The sequence below is a fragment of the Aythya marila genome (genome assembly GCF_965140915.1).
Source record: "Aythya marila genome assembly, chromosome: 6".
Classification (NCBI taxonomy): Eukaryota; Metazoa; Chordata; class Aves; order Anseriformes; family Anatidae; genus Aythya; species Aythya marila.
Genome location: NC_139047.1, coordinates 18,185,644 through 18,205,348, shown reverse-complemented (window position 1 = coordinate 18,205,348; position 19,705 = coordinate 18,185,644). Strand labels below are relative to the sequence as shown.

At 36.5% G+C, this 19,705-nt stretch overlaps 1 protein-coding gene across 1 annotated transcript in view; it reads left to right on the top strand.

Annotated features, from left to right (window-relative positions):
- The window catches only part of RAPGEF4 (Rap guanine nucleotide exchange factor 4), a 152,341-nt gene that overhangs the window by 4,891 nt on the left and 127,745 nt on the right, over nucleotides 1-19,705 (top strand). Inside the window, exons 2-4 of the mRNA XM_082763226.1 lie at nucleotides 7,614-7,756; nucleotides 8,833-8,921; nucleotides 17,059-17,205. Coding sequence (XP_082619352.1) covers nucleotides 7,614-7,756; nucleotides 8,833-8,921; nucleotides 17,059-17,205 — 379 coding nt within the window. The remainder of the gene's footprint in view (nucleotides 1-7,613; nucleotides 7,757-8,832; nucleotides 8,922-17,058; nucleotides 17,206-19,705) is intronic.

Below are 19,705 nucleotides of genomic sequence, written 5' to 3'. Positions count from 1 at the left end.
GGGTTTTGCCTATTATCAGACCAAAGCTAGAAAACGATCTAGACTGTCATTGCCTGAATTATTTCTGGCATGTTGTTAAGATTTTATCTCTAAAATCCTGTATTCTGAGCAAAACATTGTGCAACATCATTTAAGTTGCATGTTATTTAGCCTTGCTTTCCTTTTTTTGTTCTTTGAGTTGAAGGCCCAATTTTTGTCTACAACCACTAGGATTTTTTATGTAGTCCTGCCTGTTGTGTTTACATTGCCAGGGCTATGTGAAGGCTGGATGTGACCTAAATGGAAAAAGCCTGTAGTTTCATGAAGATTCCTATACTTGTGGAGGAGAAAAAAATTAATGACTTCTAAACTTCTAATGCAGAGCCTGGAAATGTAGATTTCAGTGGAAATAGTCAGTGTTCATGGAAAACCTCTCTTTTTTTGCATTGGTAGAAGTTGGAGGGTTGATAAAAATATCCACAAATGGGCTGTTTTTGATGTTTTTACTAGTTTCATAAAGAATTATTTTACAGGTTAAATTTCTTCTGTAACAAAAGCTCATATTCCAGCAGCAGAATAAAAACCCAGCAAACCAGCTGATTGAATTTGTGTCTTCAAAGTCAGGTGACCACCAGATATTTATCAAATACAAGTAGTTTTCTTATCCATTGTGAAATCTGTTTTTGTGTGCATTGTCATTCCTATAGCACTTCTTACACCTGTTAGTATTTTCTGCGCTATATTTGGCACGATCACAACTCTTACTATTTCTGCTGCTTTGTAAGTATCCTCAATTAATGTCTCCTGAAATGGCATTCTACTTGATCTTTGCATTCAGTGGCTGTCAAAATGTATGCATGTCAATGTAAATCTATAAACGCTATTTCATAGTTGTTCTAAGTTTTGAATCTTCATTAGCTGCAACAATGTAGACCTTAAATGAATAAAGGTGCCTTTAGCATAGTGTATTTGTGGATGGCAGTGGACAGAGTTTGAATCAAAGTATATCCTAACTTGTGCATATTGCTCAATTATAAATTTCATTTGCAATGCATTCCAGAGTCTGTCTTCATACTAAAGTGCTTTTAATGTCTATTATGAAGCTGCAGTGCTGGTTAATGTAATTTAATCCGTCTCTACTTGTATCAAATGAAATGTTGTTAACTGTCCTGAGCTATGGAAGTTGGAGGAAGTTTAGTCACACTTTGGTTGCAAAGTTTGCACATATGTAAAAATTTGTAGAAATAAAAGGTGAAAAATTCTTTGCAAAAATTTTTTTTCACTTGAAGAATTTTGTCTTTTTAAGAAGCATATGAAGGTTATTTTTTTTTCTTTCCTATTACAGTTGTATTGTTCAAACAATGTATTTTTAACTTGAAGTAAATCTTTCTGAATATCAGTGCTTAATAAAGACATTGTTTGCCATTCCACTGTTTATACAGATCTAAAACTGACCTGTTGGAAGGATGCATAATTTGTAGAGATGGGTATGTAAAGAAATGAAGCATGCTTGATTGCTGTTTGTCCAGCCCTCCGATACTTTATATAAATAGTTTAAAATACTTGTAAAATTCACCAAGTGATCCACGGTAGTGATTACTGGTACCTTCCAGCTCACAGCTTGCCTTTGCATCATTGAATAGATGCTTTGGTTTTAACCCAGAGATGAACCAGTTTTATTTGTCTATTATGTACTGTGATACTGTGTTCTGTGCTACAACAGCCTTGCTAGTGGAAGAAATATATGGCATCTATTCATCCTTTGTGGGCTGTTCATTGTTGTCTGAAATGCAATATTGCCCTTTTAAGAGTTTAAAAGATCAAAGAAGTAAATGGACCTCAGTGTTGTCCCTCATTAGGGGCAGGGCTCTGATTTTTGAATAGATGTTATAGAAACAAACATTAAAATTCTAGAGACATCTTGGCAAAGAAGGTAAAACTAGGTATCTTCTGTTTTTTTTCAAGTGTCAAACCAATTATGAGAAACATCTGAAAAACAGATGCGGTAGAAGATAAAGTAATAAATTATTGTGAGATAATTGTAGTTAAAAAAAAAAAAAGAATTCCAACTTGCTCCTTTCTTGTAAATTAACATGTATATTTCTATGTGTAAAAGATTATAAACTCGTAAGGGTGTAGTTCTGGTGATTTCTGTCTCTTTCATAGCATACGTAAACATCCAAATGTTTAATCTTAACACCACTAAATCAGTTTATTGTATAAAACTCTATAAGCTACACAAGAACAGAAATACTTGCCCAAATCTTATATATGAAGAATTATAGCAATTATCAGTGTTTAAACTTTGACCTTGAATAGTTTGCACTTAAAAATATGAAATAACCTTATGAAGATACACTTCTGTCAGGTGTTTGTTTGTTTGTTTTTAAATGATCTGTTACAGAGAGTCAAGCAGACATTGTCAAGAAAATTGTTTTATCTTTATAAAATACATGCCTGAAATCTTGACAACCAAATAAATCAGGGGCAAAATATCCTTTAGAGAAGCCTTATTGACATAACCGAATAGTAATGTGTAACTGGTATTGATGCTGTCACTTGTGTGTGCACTGTGATGCTGTATTGAAGAGGCAGGAGACAGAAGATTTGCCTTGTGTGAAAACATTTCTGCCAGATAAGACTTTTAATGCAGTGCTTTGAAGAGGCAAATTAGTAATATAAATGGGGAGATGGATAAAGCAGTCAGTGGTTAAACAAAGCATAAAAGCTTTTAGGGTAGTGAAAAGAAACAAAATACTCTTGCTTTTCATCATTTTCTAATCATTTTGTAGCCCTGCTTTGTAACACTGGAAATGCCCCCCTCACTTTGGCAACAGGGAAATGGGATGTCAGCACAGGGCCTTGTTAATACACATTTAGGGAAGATCACATTAAGATTGTACGGGTGGGGAGTGGGAAAGTAGGGTCACCCATGTGTTGTCCTTGATGTCAGTAGTTACTGAATGTGCAGTTTTCATTTCCAAATCAATTCCATTCCTCACACATGGTTTTGGCTTGGCATTTGCTATGGCCGTGGAATGCTACCTACTCAATTGCAGTTGCCAGACCCGTTAGCAACGGGGGGGTGCTAGGGCAGCCTCTAAAGCTTTCTGGGCTTGCAGCCCACAGGCCTAAGGGAAATGGAGATACAGGATCAGCTGCCCCACAAGGGTGCTGAAAAGTCTGGAAAAAGGACAAGAAGCTGTTTTTTAAAGCAAAGAAGGTGATGACAAGTGTAACACTTCTGCAATCTGTTCTACATAAAATTCATTTTAAATGGGGTGAGGCAGCCTGGAGAGCACGTGGGGGCCTCACTGGACTGAACCATAGATTTTCTACTGTAAGGATGGCCATACCCTAAAATATTTGTATTCTACCAAACTGGTGACAGAGTATACTTCTGTAACTTGGAGCAGAGATCTCAGGAACAGAGAGATTCAGGAGAGAAGCTTTAGCAGAGACTCCAGTGGTACCTGCTATCTCTCTGAAATGTGTCTTTAAACTTCTCATGCCCACAGATTTTGTTAAAACTCTGCAGCATCAGCAGTGGGGGAACACTTCAGTAGCAAGATAGCATCGGTGTCACAGAGCAGCACTGTTTTTAGCACACAGGGGCTAAGCACAGTGGGCTTGCTCTCTGGTGAGCAGGATGGTGATCACAGAGGAGTGACTTTAGGTGCTCTGAAGTAGTCTTTGCAAAAGCTTTTCCAAAGGCTCTTGGTGCCATGGGGTGGGAGTAGGGAGATTCACCTCCTCGAGGCTGATCTTTGTAGCCCATCTCCCTGCGTTGGGGTGTGATTCCTTTCTGGATTAATACCACCGCCTCCTATCAGGGTGACTACAGTGACATTAAAGCTTGACTAATTCTCTATCTGCCATCAGTTTTCCAATTAATAGGTTTTATTATTATTGTCTAAGAAGTATATTACAACATTAGCTGCCTAAATATTTTTCCAAACCATGCTTTAAAAAAAAACACACACACAAAGTTTTCAGGAATTTAATAAGGTAGCTCCTAGTGAGGAAGGAAGCAAACATATGTTGTCCTGTACTGATGTTGTTCCATGCTAGGCAGCTTGTCCTTAGAAAACAAAATTTGGCATCATAAATAGATTCATTGATGTTAATTTAATGATGATGACAATAATGACAATTTTATTAAATGATACTCTCTTGAATGTGGTCAAACCTGAATTCTGCAGGCATGTGGAGAAGCAATTAATTGACACGACAGTATTTTATTATTCCCATTGTGTTATCTCACTAAGTAAAACTACCTTTTTGAAACCAGTCTCATTGTTACAGATTATAAGCACTTAACAGAAATGAATTTGAGTACTACAACTACTGTTTCACTGCAGTCTGGAGTTTTTACAGAGGCAAAATTCCAGGCCCCAGTAAAGACTAGAGGCTGCCTCAGTTTAGGACACCTAATGTCAGTTAATTCCTTTCTCCTAAACATTGAAGGTAATCTCCCTGGAGCTCTGATCATATTCAAATGCATTTTGTTGTCTGACAGTTCATTTTGATTCTTAATCATGATCTTAACCAAACAGCTAGATCTTATACTAGGTATTTGTCCATGTGTCTCATTTGAGAGACGTTAATGAGTTGTTATTCTGGGGTGCAGTTAGGATTCCTTGGATGTTGTGCTGCTGACTGCTTTTTTATTTTGGAAAACACAGCTGGAGGAGAAGGTACCTTTTCTAAGAATGTTTAATCGTTTCATTAAGTAAAAAACTCTTCCAAATTGTAGCTTAGTCTCCAATTGTACTGGATCAAGATATATGCCCTCCCAGTAAAAATACTTCTGGAAATTTAGATGCACGCAGTAGTATCAAACCCAGTATATTTTGAGGAAAGGCAACTGAAGCAAATGGCTTGCAGTAATGAATAATTAACAAATGCTTTAAGGAATGAAACAACTTTCAGATTGCAACTATGCATATTACTTGGAAGTTTGGATTCTTCTTTTTGGCTAGAGCATGCCAGATGAGCCCCCTTTAAATGACCACTTCCTGTACTCCCAAGTGTAAGCAACTGATGCAAATACAAAACACTGTAGCTCAGCTGCTTGCTCAACTTAGCCACTAGGAACACATCACTTTATCTTACTCAATAAATAGGAGTTTCTCATTGCTGTGCTGTTGTTTAAACCCCTGAGAAGCGTGGCTCAGCCACTTGGGAGAATGCCTGTCCTTCCTTGGTGGGGCCATGCAGCGGTTCTGTCAGAAGAAGGAGCTTTTCCTGCAGTTGAGCTACCTGGCACAAGACATTCCTTGCCACATCAAAGGAAGTGAGCCCTGCTCTCACCTTACTCTGAACCAGAAGGGATCCCCAACTCTTTAAATTCAGCAACTCAAAAAAAAGCCCACACGTTCTACGACTTAAATCCCCCCAAATCTTGCCCTTTGGACAGGACCAGAAGTGGAAGGCTTTCCCGCACTCACATTTCAGGAAAAAAACAGAACAACGTTGATTAAGTTTTTAAAGCCTGATGCCTGTAGTTTGCTAATACTGTTTGCTTTTTCCCTGTCTGACTGCATCAAACAATTGAAAAACACTAAACACTGAGATCCTACACTCAATTTTATGCAAACAAGCTGATGCACTTGTACAGAGTATGCTAAGAGTAACTGTGTGAGCTAAACAATCTCAGAGTTTTTCTAGGAAAAGAGGATGTACTGAGAATACTCCTTCTCTTTCCTTGTTGGGTGTTGCTATTATTTTTAAGAGTCCATAAATTAAGGGAGCTTGTGTTCCAAGTGCTACTGTAGTTTGGGTAGGGATCTTGTATAAATGGATTTTAAATCTCTTCGCAAGCTGCACCTTGTAATCTTCTTAAAAGGGTTTTGACAAGAGAATTATGCTTATTAGTACCTGTCAGCTAGCGCACAGTTTAAAAAAAAAGGTATTAGTGAAAGTCACTGGAGAGATTTCAAAAAGGAGCTGTTGTAGTTAGTTGGTTGTGGTGTGAAGTGGTAAGAGCATATCACGGTGATGTAGAAGCAACCGTATACACCAGAGAGTTAGTATGCACATCTGCAGTTAACCCACATAAAACCCACTACAAAGGGTGAGTTGGAGTATAAAAGAGGATAGAGATTTAATCCCTCCTAGACTTAATTTAATAAGAAAGTTGAGAGTCAGAGACTTCATGTGAATAGGATTTGGGATTCTTCTATGAGACAAAGATTTGGATTCCTGAAGTCTTTGATTCCAAAAAGGAGTCATTAAAATTTCCTGTTGGGAGGAGTGCTTACACTGTGGGAGTAACAAGAAGATGATAAAGGTCATATGTATGTTAACTTAGGCTTTGTTCATTGTGCAGATCCTGCCTGATTTCTGTTGATTTAGAAGAACTCATCCGCTGGGTAAACAAACGTTTTTTTGGCAGTTAAATTAACTAGCAGCCATTTAGTGAGTGACAGGTCCAATGATCACTGACAGTTGTTTATCTTTCTGGTACCCTTTATACATAAATGATTTCTGCAGCTGATTTCCAGTATGATCTAAGAATGTTCTGTGATGCTTTCTGTGCATCGTGCTAGGTCCAGTATGAAAGATTCTTCTAATGCTGTGTTAGCAGTTGGCTTACCCGCTGACTTATAGTGTTGGGTAATCACTTTTAAAGTATATGGTATGGAGCTAATTCACTTCAGATTCATAACTATGTAGTAGTTTTCTAAACTTGCTGGTCCACATGCTACCTTGTTGGAGGGAGTTCCACAATTTTATTTTTGTTGAAATCCTCCTTCCCTCCTTCCTTCATTTTTAGGGGTTCCTATGATAAGTTTTAAATATTTTGCCTTTTTTTTTCAGTCCAAGAACTTTTTGAGCATGAGAGGTAAAGGTAACGGGACATAAATTTTATGTTGAACTATTACTTTATTGAATTCAGATATGTTTGCTTTTATTCAGTCCACTACAATACATCAACCTTCTCAATCTTTTTAGATTTTCCTCAACACTGAAGTCTTGTCTTCTTACTTTCTTCAGGATTCATTTATTTGTGTGTGTTTACTTTGTTTAGGGATGGGTTAATACTCATTAGCTTTACCAATCACGAGTTAAGATTCTTGCTTGTATATTTAATTTGTCCAACATTATGAGACAAACTGTTTGAAAGCATATTCTTATTAAAATTGTCTTTGCACTCACGTTAGTTTGTATCCAGTAAAAAGCAGAAGAGAGGGGTGGATATAGGAAGTACTGGTGATACCTAATGCTTGTAGCCAGGTAGAAAACCTGTGTTTTGGGTACCAGGTTCAAAGATGTCTTGCATGTTTGTGACTCTACTTATCTGTGTTCCCTTACAAACCTAAAACTATATATCACTCTAAGCTCATTAGGATACAGACTGTACCATCGTATATTCTTTTATAGTTATTCCTATAGCATGACTTTGGTGCTCAGTGGGGGCTTCTGTGCTGAAATGATAATAATCATGCTCAAGGTGGTAACTGACAGTAGGATGTTGTGTAAGTGTTTCATTGTGTACCTGTGAAATGATTTTTAATTGGTTTATATTATGGTGTGACTTCTAATGCCAACATTTATGAGTTTGTAACATGCAGGTGGGAATGTTTCTCTGATGAAGCTGTTGGGAACTGTTGTCCTTTGTTTTCTTGCAGACCTTTGGAACGTTCCAGTGAAGATGTAGATATAATATTCACACGACTGAAAGAAGTGAAGGCTTTTGAGAAATTTCATCCAAACCTTCTCCAGCAGATATGTCTCTGTGGATATTACGAAAATCTGGAAAAGGGAATCACATGTAAGAGAGCGTCATGTGGTGATCTATTTTATGTAGATAAAGTTGCAATTTGGTTTGGGATTGTCTCCAGGAGATTGTTGAGAGAGCACAATCAGTGGAATGGCTGTAAAAACGTTTACAGTCTTAGTCATGAGGGAAGGCAGGACTAAATTGCTGCTTGTTCTACAAACATGATATGTGGTGAATCTATGGTAACAAGGCACACATTATTGGATTTAGAACTCTGCCACTGTTTTGTTGAAAGATTAGAAGCAGTCATTGCACTTATGCCTCATTCTTCCCCTGTAAATGTATTATTGATCTCCTCTGTAGATAATTTGTGATGTCAGAGGCAGAAGCGTATCAGTGAGGCCTATCACTAAGTATGTATGGTTTGCAGTCACTCTGGATAACAAAACACATCTGCAGGGCTGCATAGTGCTGTGGGGTGCAACAGTTCTGTGCCTGCTGTCAGCTCACGTGCCAGATGAAGCTGTGGTGATTCTGTAATGAGAATGTGTGAGTTCAGAGTTGTACCAGGGGAACAGCTGACAGAGACCTGTTGTAATTGATGTTTGATAAAGTCTCTGAGACCCCTCAGGTAAATCTGATGCACTTCAGGTACACAGCAATGGGGTTTGCTTAGAATAGTGGGAATTCTGGTACTCTGTAATCACACTGTTGGAACAGCTGAACGTCAAACAGCTATACTTGTTTCTCAACCAGAACTTACTGATGGCAGTGGGAGCTGTATCTGCATTCAAAGATTATAAATTGCAAAGGTAACTTGTTTATCATTCAGAAAGTCTTTTTGTATGCGTGTTTGTTCATTAACTAAATGGCAGTAAAAGAGAAGCAAACTGAGAAAGAGTGAAGCAGTTCTGTGTGCTTTCACTGGTTCATTAGTCTCTTGTTGGTTTACTAAAATGTGTACTTTCCAGTGTCACTTGGAACTACTATTGGACAAGTAAGTAGTTTGATAAGGCATGTTCTATACTCCCAGCAGTGACTAAAGTAGTACAGTAATATATGGGAAAATGTTTAATGTTGCTAAACTTAAAGAGATACCTCTTATTTACAACATTTCATCTTTCCAGTATTTCGTCAGGGTGATATTGGAACAAACTGGTATGCTGTTCTGACAGGATCCCTCGATGTGAAGGTTTCTGATACAAGCAACCACCAGGTAAAATAAATTGTTCATTAAAACCATCCAGTTAGTAGTGCAACGAAAGCTTAGAACTTATGTCAAGGTAGATAACAATGAGATGTATTGTACAGATCATTTTGTTTTTTCACCTGTCCTGTAGCCTCAGCTATCCTTTGTTTATGGAGGCAAATCATGCCATTGATATCAAGAAAACTGAAATGTGGTGCTCTCAGAGAAGGTGTGAATGTGAAACATGAATATGAAACAGAGCTCATAGTCTTTTCTCATAGTGCTGTATGAAGTTACGCTAAAGATCTGAGAATTGTTGATTGATTCCCTGGAAACATTTGAATTCAGGCCTGGTTCTGAGAGTTCAAACCAAACCCACCAACAGTGCAGTCTGATAACAGCATACTGCAGTCTCTGCTGAAAGAGGGGGAAGGTATGATAGTGATAACAGAGTACTGACACGGCTGCTGTGTTAGACCTGGAGGTAATACCTATTTGGTGTAAAGAAATAGAGGAACAAGTAATATGCCAAATAATTGCAAGTGATTACTCAATATCTTGGCACTCCTGGATTTACAGGATTTTGAGTTTTTGAATTTTTGAGAGTTTTGAATAAATACGAATAAAAGGATGAGATGATACTGTCACAATTTGGGACATGACAGGGCTTTTATGAGACCCTTTCCTGTGCAATTTAAAGCAATCAGGAATATTTTCTGGTGTTTGCCAAAAGATGGCGCTGCACAGTTACGGACCTATTCTCTTTATTGAATCAGAAATAAATGTATCCACATAAGCTTTCTGACTGTGGAAGTTAAGAATCTGTTTTGAGTGGTGATTTGTTCCATTAGCTGGAGGTTTGAACAGTTCAGCCTCTTGAGAAATGTAAATATTTTTTCTGCTCATTCAGGTTCACTGCATTTTCCTGCCAATGGGAAACTACAGATCTCCAGTTTGCGTAGTTCTAGTTACAGAAATTATATTGTACAGTAATTCCTAAACCTTGTGTTTCCTTTTCACAGGAATAGTGCACTGAATTCTTACCACTGTCTAGTTGCCATAGGATACAGCCTCAGTGCCGGAAGGATAGCAGCTTGTGCATTTACCATAATAGTGCCGGAGAGGGAAGAATTGGTGGGTGGGGACACTGAAATAATGTCTGAGCACAGTATTTTCTCTGGTTTTGCCCCAGTTTGGTGTTTGTACCATGCCTTTTCTCTTGTTCCTTGCTCTCCTGCTCCTTGTCCTGACTTTAGCTCCTGGGTATCCTGTTCCAGTCTTGCCTTAGCTTCCTCATTGGGATGGTGCTAGCCATTCTTGAGTGTTGGGATAGAAACTTAGTAAAATTCAAATCTGTTTTACTTCCACCGTTATTTCTCCAGGATGGTCACAGTCTCTCAGCTGGCAACTGTTAGCCAGATTTCAACAACAGCTTTTCCTTTGTTGCACCTGTTCATCATACTGGCTTGCAGCCAGAGAGGTAACTGGAACCCTCCAGGGATTCCCTGATTTAATGTCCAGAACCAACAAACTATGCTGCACCCTTAATCCACAGGCTTGGCTCTTGTCCTTTCACAGTCATAGCAGATAATCTTTCCAAGAACCTCAGCTCTGTTACTTAAGGATTTGCTGAGTATTGAAAGCTGTCTGTATTCCAGGCATCTATGGGACTCAAACTGCATTCTGCTGTTTCCCAGATAGATGGAAATGTTGCCTTCCTGAACCCCAAAAGCCAAGCCATATTCTTGACCCATGGTGTTTGCTTTCATTTAACAACACTCTGACCCAGAAACAAGGTCTTATATGGAGCACAAGAAGTTAGGTGTTTTCCTTAGTGGATGTCTTGTTCACAACAAAATGTCATTGTTCAAGGCCAGCCTCCACTTACTGTTTAATGTATATCCTGCTCTGTCTTCAAACTTGCATCTGCTTTTGTTCCTTGCTACTAAATTTTCTTTGGATTTTCTTCAGCTCTTGTACCAGTCTTACTTTATTTTTCTGCTCCTGTTGGAGTTAGAGAAGTTTGCCTGAGCATACAAGTTTAGAAGTTTGTAGTCTCATGTAAAATTGTAGAAGGAATATGCAGTATCTTCTAGTGAAGGAGAAGCTAACTATTGTATTTAAATTCCTATTGGTTAAGAAGTGTTTAGACATGACTAATAATTTTTTAATACTTACATGTAAAGGAGGTTGTAGTTGATGACCTCTTAAGTTTTCTTGCAGCTTGAATTATCCTGTGATTGTATGATGATGAGTATAGTGTTAATGTAAATACGGTAAATCAATTCTATCGATTAAAAATATATTATTAGTCCCTCTTTTGCTATGTGTTTGGCGGGCTACCTAGTGAATTTGCATTTCAGTGAGCCTGGGAATAAATGTATTATGTGGCAGCTACTATATACTAATTATTTATACAGTCACATTTGGAGCTTGGTTGCTTTCTTCCACTGAAAGTACAGTAAAGTGTTGTGTATTTCGTGCTTACTAAGAGTCTTGATGGCCTGGGCTCCTGCAGAGGCATACAGTTACATGTCTTGCACTGGAAATTAGATCTAAATGTGCTGATGGATCAAGACTTCAATGCAGCTAGTGAAGTATAAATTCATAAAAATTCTTGCTACACATTAGCTTACTCATGCAGATACCTGTGATCATTTCCAGGAAATGTTAGTAATACTGATGAAGCCCAAGTTGAAAATTCATATAAACAGAAATGTAAACATTACCTATAATTTTCTGTTACAATAGGGGGGACTATTCCTTGTAATATTTAAAATGTAACGGTAAACATGCATATTTAGGGTCTCATAGTTAAATTGTCACTTTCATCTTGGTTTGGAAAACCCCTTTTTGACTGATCGCAAACCTGTATTATGTCACAAGAGGGCAGTGTTAGAATATATAACGAACTGAGTGCAGGCACTGTTTAATACTGAAATGGCTAGTTTGAAAATCATATTGAAATATTTACTATATAACTATTTTAAAGAATTTGACCAGACCTATTAGTGTTATTTTTGTTTTACTGAGGCAATAAAATATTCTAGCTGCTGATGATCATGGGAGTAATTTCATTTGCCATTAACACGGGACAGCACAATTACAATACAGAGATCTGACAGGATTACCCATCCTGACTGGAGGCTGGTCTGCTTTCTGTACGAGTTATTTATGAATTTTCAGGCTGTTAAATGGTCAAGAAGAGACTGAAGAGGACATGGGCTAGTGATTTTCTGTTTGTTGTTGTTTTTTTTTTTTTTCCCAAGGTAGTGTCATAATAGGAAATGCAGAGGTAAGTGTAATGAACTGTTTGTTCTTGCCTCAAGATGTTTGTAAAAAATACCCTGATGAATATCCTACTTAAAAGTTACATAAGGATTTAGTAAGTACCCTTCAAAATAAACAGATTTAGCAGCCTATTTCTGTTTAGAAAGAGGTTTTTACCCTCCGTTATGGACAGATTCTGAATTTATTTTTTATTTGGCAATGTTATCTACCCATTTTTACAACCAAGATACATAGTAATAGAAGTTCCTTTTTGAGATAGTTTGGTGTTGTCTTAAAAATACTGTCAACTGCCTCATCTGTGTTTAGTTTTTGGATTCTATATTGAAAATGAACGTGTTCTGAGAGATGGGTGTTGGTAATGTCTCGGTATGTAGCTGGGAATAAATGCATAACAAAAGTATCAGTATGGACATCTTTGCCAGATTCTGCAGCATCGTGTTTCACTGGATTAGATTCAGAGCCTTTTACCCCTGATGATTAAGATTTATATTCCAGTCTGATAAAATGGGAAGGAATGAAGAGAAGAAAGGCAAAGATCAGATAGTAATTTATTCTACAGTTTTTCTGTAGTCTGCTTGCTGAATCACAGTGTGTGTTGGGAGCCATTGCTGGTTATCTATGTTTGGTGGTGATTTTTTTTTTTTTTTGAGCTAATCAGGTTTTAAAAACAGACTAAATTGAACCAAATTGACTTTACAAACAATTAACCTTTTTAAGCAAAGCTTTAAAGGAGGAGCCGTGGGTGATTGGGTAGTACAGCAGTGTCAGTTGTAGGAAAATGCAGAGGACTGAGGATCAAAAGCCAAACAAGTTCGTACTGCTAGAAAAATTGACCACGAAGAGAGATACAGGTGTCCACGTAAGAAAGGAAACAATTTATTGGATGTCTCCAGTGGAGTATAAAGGAGGTATGTGATAAGATGAAGTGGAAACAAGGGAAGAAATTTAAACAGGACAGTCCTTGCAATGCTGTTTTCTGAACATAGACGTAACGTTGGTGTTACGTATTTCAGGGACAGCCTATGTGAAGCTGAGACAGGTTTGTATTGTAGTCTGTAGTGTAGTGCAAATATGCTCAAGCTAGCCTTAAATTGTTTGTTTTCAGCATGAGAACTGCTCTACCTGCTGTAACACAGATTAGGAGGACAAATGTACATAGCTGAGAAGTCGGCTATGTTAGCCCATGCTGAGCTCTGCAGGGTCATAGTTATATTAATTTTGATTTTGAACTTAGCTTGTATAGATTTAATATAGAAAAATCATTTCACTTCTGTCTGCCAGATACCTAGGCAAAAGGCCAAGACATTACAGATACCTTTTGTAGAATCAGATGGGAATGTATGGAAATAATTAATGTTATTACAGTATAGTTAATCTGATCTGTAAATATTTTAATTAGGAACCATAAGAGAACTTGTTCACAATCTTTCCTGGGGTGTAATGTCTCCTTTAAGTAGATCACCTTGTCTTTTGTAAAGAGGATGGACTAACATATGTTGTCAAACTGCAGTTCTAGCGTGGAAGGATATTGCTGTGTTATCTTTAAAAGTAGTTTGATAAGGATTTCCTTTCTGAATGATGACTGAAACATATTCTAGTGAAGGTAATGGAGCAAGAAAATCACTTCATAGAAGAGATAATTTACTTTCACATGGATCCTTTAGTTTCTCTGTTATGAAAGGAAATTTTTGCTAAGGACAAGCTGAGCTGTGTCAAAGTAATAGTACACAGATTTCCAAAATGCCATATTTTGCAGATTTTTAATTAATGATGGAATTAAAGATGGTATGGATTCCTTGAGGGACACAGATGCAGAAGTGAGATGAAGGTGGAAAGTATGGGAAAATTATGAAATTAGAAGTAAAGCAGACTCATCAACTCCTTTTTTCAAAACATTGAAAAAAATTAGGCATTTATATAATAAACAATAAAAATAAATATTTTATATATTTACATAATATTTTAATGATTTTATAACTTAAAATATTGAATAAACTTAAATATCAAAGAAAAATACCCAATCTCTTTCTTCCTAACACAGGTAGTTTCTTTCATATTTTCTTTTTTTCCTCTCTGACACCATGACTTTGTTCACCCAGAGCACAAAAATTCTGTATGCCAGGTTGGAAAATAGTGTCACAAGTCAGGGAGGAGCATGCAGGAATGTCTCTTATGATGGGGGAAGGAATAGTGCAGAACCTTGAATTTCTGACTCTTATCCATAGTTTGCTCTGACAAATTCAATAATGTTTTAGATTGATTGGGGGAGAGGAGGGGGGATTTAACAACTCTTTCACCACATGTGTCTCATCTGTCACTGACAGGCAGTGCAACTGAATGCACAAACAGTCTGTGATTTGAACGCTACCATTCCTATAGTGTGCTCAGAGGATAGATAGCAATGGAAACAATCTCATCTTTTTTAAGTCTTTAATACTGCCTTTTAAATAGCTGTGTAGATTTTAGCTGGTTACCAGCAGCTAGAACCCCCTGCTGCTTCTGGGATGGCAGAGGGGAACAGCAAACTGAGTTTTGAGCTGCCAGCAATCCTCCTGAAGTCTACATTGAACAGCAGGAGATTCTTGAGTGTAAGGTTAACAGGCATAATAAGAAATGCACACCTGATTCCCTAGGAGGCTGGAGATGTATAAATTGAGGGCAGAGAGAAGATAGGGCTCTGAAGTCTTGAAGAAGGTAGATGGGCTTGCTCTTTAGCTAGCTGAGAAACTACATCTATATGGAGAGCAATGATGGCTGGGGGAGGAAAGAAAAAAAAAATCACTTGATAGAAGCCTGGACTTTTCTTTAATGAAGATAGGTAGGACCATTCCATCTCCTTGACCTAATACCCCACAATGTTAATTTATTTCTAAGGCTGAACAGCTGCCTCATCAGACTTTCCCTTAGAAAGTGGTTCCTTAACTAACACCTTTCCTCTGCTCTTCTCTATTCTGTTTTCAAAAATACATTCTCTAAGGTTGTAAAGGATCAAAAAGTGAAGAGTTTCTAGAGAGCTTCTTTTGGGTATCAAGGGGAAAAGGAATGAGAAAGAAGTTTAAAGATGTAATTATTGCTTATAATCCACCTAATGGAAAGGTTTCTTTTTCTGCTAGACTGTTTGGTTATTCAGCCCTCAACAGAGATCTTTTATCTGAACTTTCTAAATAAAGTTGAGTATAATATATTGGAGACCTGGAGATCAAACTTGACATGAGCAGTAGACACGCTTTTTTTGTAGCTCCTTTGAGTGCAGTTTTGAGTAAAGTAGCACGCGTGTAGTGGTTCAGGTCTGGACGCAAAGCTTCTTAAAGCACAATTTTAGTGTATTTAGCCTGTATTTTAGGCTGTTTGTAGAGACGTACATTTCTTGGGCTTTTATTCCCAAATACATGCATTCTTTTTTCAAACAGCACCTGTTCGTATTTGTCTTCCTTGCAAGTGTATTTCTGACAGTTGGTAAATTCTTCCTAGATCATCTCTAAAATGCAATTGATTTTGTTTTCCTGAACACATAGTTTTATATGGTAATATCTGTGCAAAAGCAATTTTCTATGGTTCAGGGAACTGGACTATTATGGGCATTTGTCTTTGTAATGCAATTATAAAGCTACTAACTTGATCTTAATAGCATTTGCCTATTACCACTTATTAGATGCATGAAAGGAAAACAATGTGATTTTAAACACAGAAAATGATGCTGAAATATGTTCATGCATCTCTCCTGGATTATCAGCCACAAGGAAGGAGTGGATGGGATGATAAAATTTTCCTTTATTTTTGTAGCCTTTTTACGAATCTTACATTTTAGAATTAAACTATATTTCTAATGTTGTGTCAAGTAAAATTAGCATGTGTTTTTATATGTTTATGCATTTGTCTATGTGCACATATAATTTCCTTAGTAAACTGTGACTTGCTTCTGTGTAAATTTTTAGTACTGTTACTATTTTTATTTTTAATTTACTCAGAAGATGATCTGTTAAGGTCCATCTTAGAAAGAGATTTAAGTAAATGTTGAGCTACAAGCCAGTGCTCAGGAGCATAGGAACTTGTTAGCCTAAAATAGGACATGAATCTAAAGATCTTGACTCAGCAAGATACTTAATTTCTAGCAGTCTATTTTTTTATTTACTTATTTCTGCCGTAGCTCATAATTTATATTTGTACTGTCATAGAGTATGGCTAACAGTGTTTGAATCAGACATCTTTTCCATCACATTAATGGCATGTATTCGGATAGACCTTTTTGAAGTGAGCTTTACTGCATGCAAGGGACCATCACAATTACTCTAGACTTATTCCAGGTTGTTTTGGAATTAAAAGTTTACATGAAATATCTGAATTATGTGAAATTAACTTATTTTTTTTGTAGTCATTGGACAAATGCATTATAAATACAAGAGAATATCATAACTGAAAATTAAGTTTATTAAGAGAGCGTAACACTCCTCTTCTTTTTGATGAGGGTAACTTATATAGGGCAGAAATTTATATTCCAAGATTGCTTTCCTGATGCTAGTTATCTTCTGATCACCTCTGACATTTCTAATGTATTTCATCATTACAGCAGTCTTTATAGATGAACAGAGGTCGTAACTCTCTTCCAAAGGTGAGGGTGACACTTGTGCCCTCTGCTTTGCAGCAAGATAGGTCTAATCTGAATGATGGTCACTTGTTTCTGCACAGAGGCTTCCTTTGCTGTTAATCAGCATATTGCGGGCTTTTGTTTATTTCCTTTGGTTTTGGTACTCTTAGTTTTTTTTAAAAGAAGATTGCCAAAGAATCTTAAGGTAGTACCATTAGCAAATGTGACATAAAGACTCTTATAAGAAATGCTGGAATACTTAACATGTCCTTTCATTTTTAATTAAAGGATGCTGTAACAATATGCACTTTGGGAATAGGAACTGCCTTTGGAGAGTCCATTCTGGATAACACTCCTCGCCATGCTACCATTGTTACCAGAGAATACAGCGAGCTCCTTCGAATTGAGCAGAAGGACTTCAAAGCACTTTGGGAGGTAAATTCAGATTTATTTGCAGTTTATGAAAGAAAAAATAACAAAATATAAGCTCATTTATAGCCTAAGCAAATGAATAATTCCTCTTAATTAGTTTGGACAAAAAGGAAAGTCTGTTTACTTATTTCTAGTGATTCATATTCTCCATGATTCCATACGACTGTATTGCTTTCTTGCAGGCTCCTTCTACTTTTTTATGTCTTCTAATGAAATAACTTATATAAATTCCACCAGAAATTTTATCTGTATACTGCAGGTACTGCTGTTCTACCATCAAACTTGCTTTTGTTGCATGCATTTTACCAGGAGAGTCTACCTTTACAATACTCTGATGTTTTAAATTGCTCTCATTTATTCCTGTCTCAGCAGCAGCTGTAAGGGGTTTGAAATTAGCAGATGGACAAAGATGATTTAAATTAAGTTACTGGTAACACGTGAATTCCCTTAAAACTTCCCTTTCTGGAGAACATTCAGCTGAGATTCTTCAGTCTGTGTATATTTTAGTATTCATGCAGAGAAGAATCCATTTATATGTTACCATGCTAAATTACTGGACTTCAATTAGTTTGTATTTTTGTAAGCATTGCACTTGTCTCGAAAAGTGTTCGGGGTATTAGAAGGCACCCTGTTGGCCTCGCCTGCACTGTATGGTACTTGCACTGCCAGCTTGTTTAAGTGGCAGCAGCGCAAATTTAGGTGTTGCATAGAACTGTTGGATGCTGGAACAGTGTTCTGAATTTGCAAATCTAGTGATGCTAACTATATAAATATATCTATATCTTTTTTCTCTTTTCCTGAGGAAAAAGAAGTATGAACTCCAAATAACTGTCCATAAAGTAATGCTATCAGAAAGAAAATCAAACTCACAACTAGCTACACTGACTGACTAGTATCACCTATCTGTAAATATGTTGCCTTGAACATAGTTCATGTTGTAGCATGGATGACTTACCTGTGAAAGGTAAGCTCTATAGCTACAATTTGTACTTTTTTTGTTAATTTCTGCAGGTAAAATAAAATACTAGTACAGTCACATAACAAATTTGAAGGAATTTAAAATGCAATATTTTTCTATAGTTCATACTTTTTTTTTCTACAAAGGCTACATTATGATTTTTCACTGTGGCATTACAAGATTAAATAGTTTTATCTGTTTTAACATACACAACTTTTGCTAGTGGTCAGAAATATTTAATGTAGATAGTGCTTTAGATGCTAACAATGTAGAATAATAAATCCAATTGTAGGTTTCTCAAACAAAAAACAAATAATTAAAACTATTTCCTTTAAATTAACTTTGAAGTGGCATTAGCAAAGTTCTTTCTAATGTGTATATGACTTTTTGGCTAACCATTCAGAGATTGTCATTCTCCTATCAGAAATATTGGGAGAGTAGAGGTTAAGTTCCTGTCTTTTAAAATTTAGACTTTTAAAGTATACTTAGTTTTTTTTAAACAGAAATGCCTGTAATTTGCTCTTTAATAACTAATACACTTATTTCTAATAATTTTGTTTATTTTGCTGAATTTTTAGATGATGATAATACAAAGGTCACATGTTGAAAGTATTGGATGCTTTCATAGGGAGCTTTAGCACTCATTTGGTGTATATTAAGATTTTATGAAATTTTTTAGTAGAGCATGTCACAGGTGCTACAGGTGTTGGTCACAGACCATAGTTTAATTTTTGGTGCTGCTTTGCTTTTGTTTTGCAGTGAACTCTTTCATATATTTTGGTGTGGTTTCTTTCAGGCTCATAGTGAGAATGCAATACTATCCTAACAAAAATAGCTTTGGTGGTTAGTCTGAGGTAGAATGAAGTCATTCACTTTTTTTCTTTTCAAGGTAATATGTCTCCTTGCAATCTGCTAATCCTAAAGCCTACATAAACTGCACGTAAGGTATGATAAATGGAGTGTATTTACAACAGGCAGAAAAATATTTAAGATAATTCATCCCCAAATACGCTAGCAATATGAGCAGTGGCAGTAGCATGTTCTTATCCTTACTATCATCTCAAAAGTAAATCTTTCTATTCAGGGAAGATTTTATGTTATGAATTCTGTGTTGTTCAGTGTGCCTTATGCAGAGATTCATACATACTTGCTTTGATGAATTCCATATAATTTAATTCCAGAAAAAGTAGTTTCTTCATGAGTAGTTCCTTCTGAATAGTTCTGAATAAATGTAGTACTGCAGTACTACAGATCAACTTAAATAAGCAGTAGAGCTGTAATTCTTAAAATGGTTACTACTTCTAGGGATTATGATTTTTATGATTATAATAAAAGTGCAAAAAATACATCTAATATACGATTAAGGGTGGCTTTTTGTTTGTTTTATTTTGTTCCACAAAATTTCCTTTTATTTGAGGGAAAGAACAAATGAAAACTGTTGATCACAGATTTTTGGCATACCAGAACAGTGCATGTAAATTCTGAAAACAGTTTTTTTTTAAATGGTTTGATTTGTAGGTGGCGTATATAATTTTGGAAAATGAA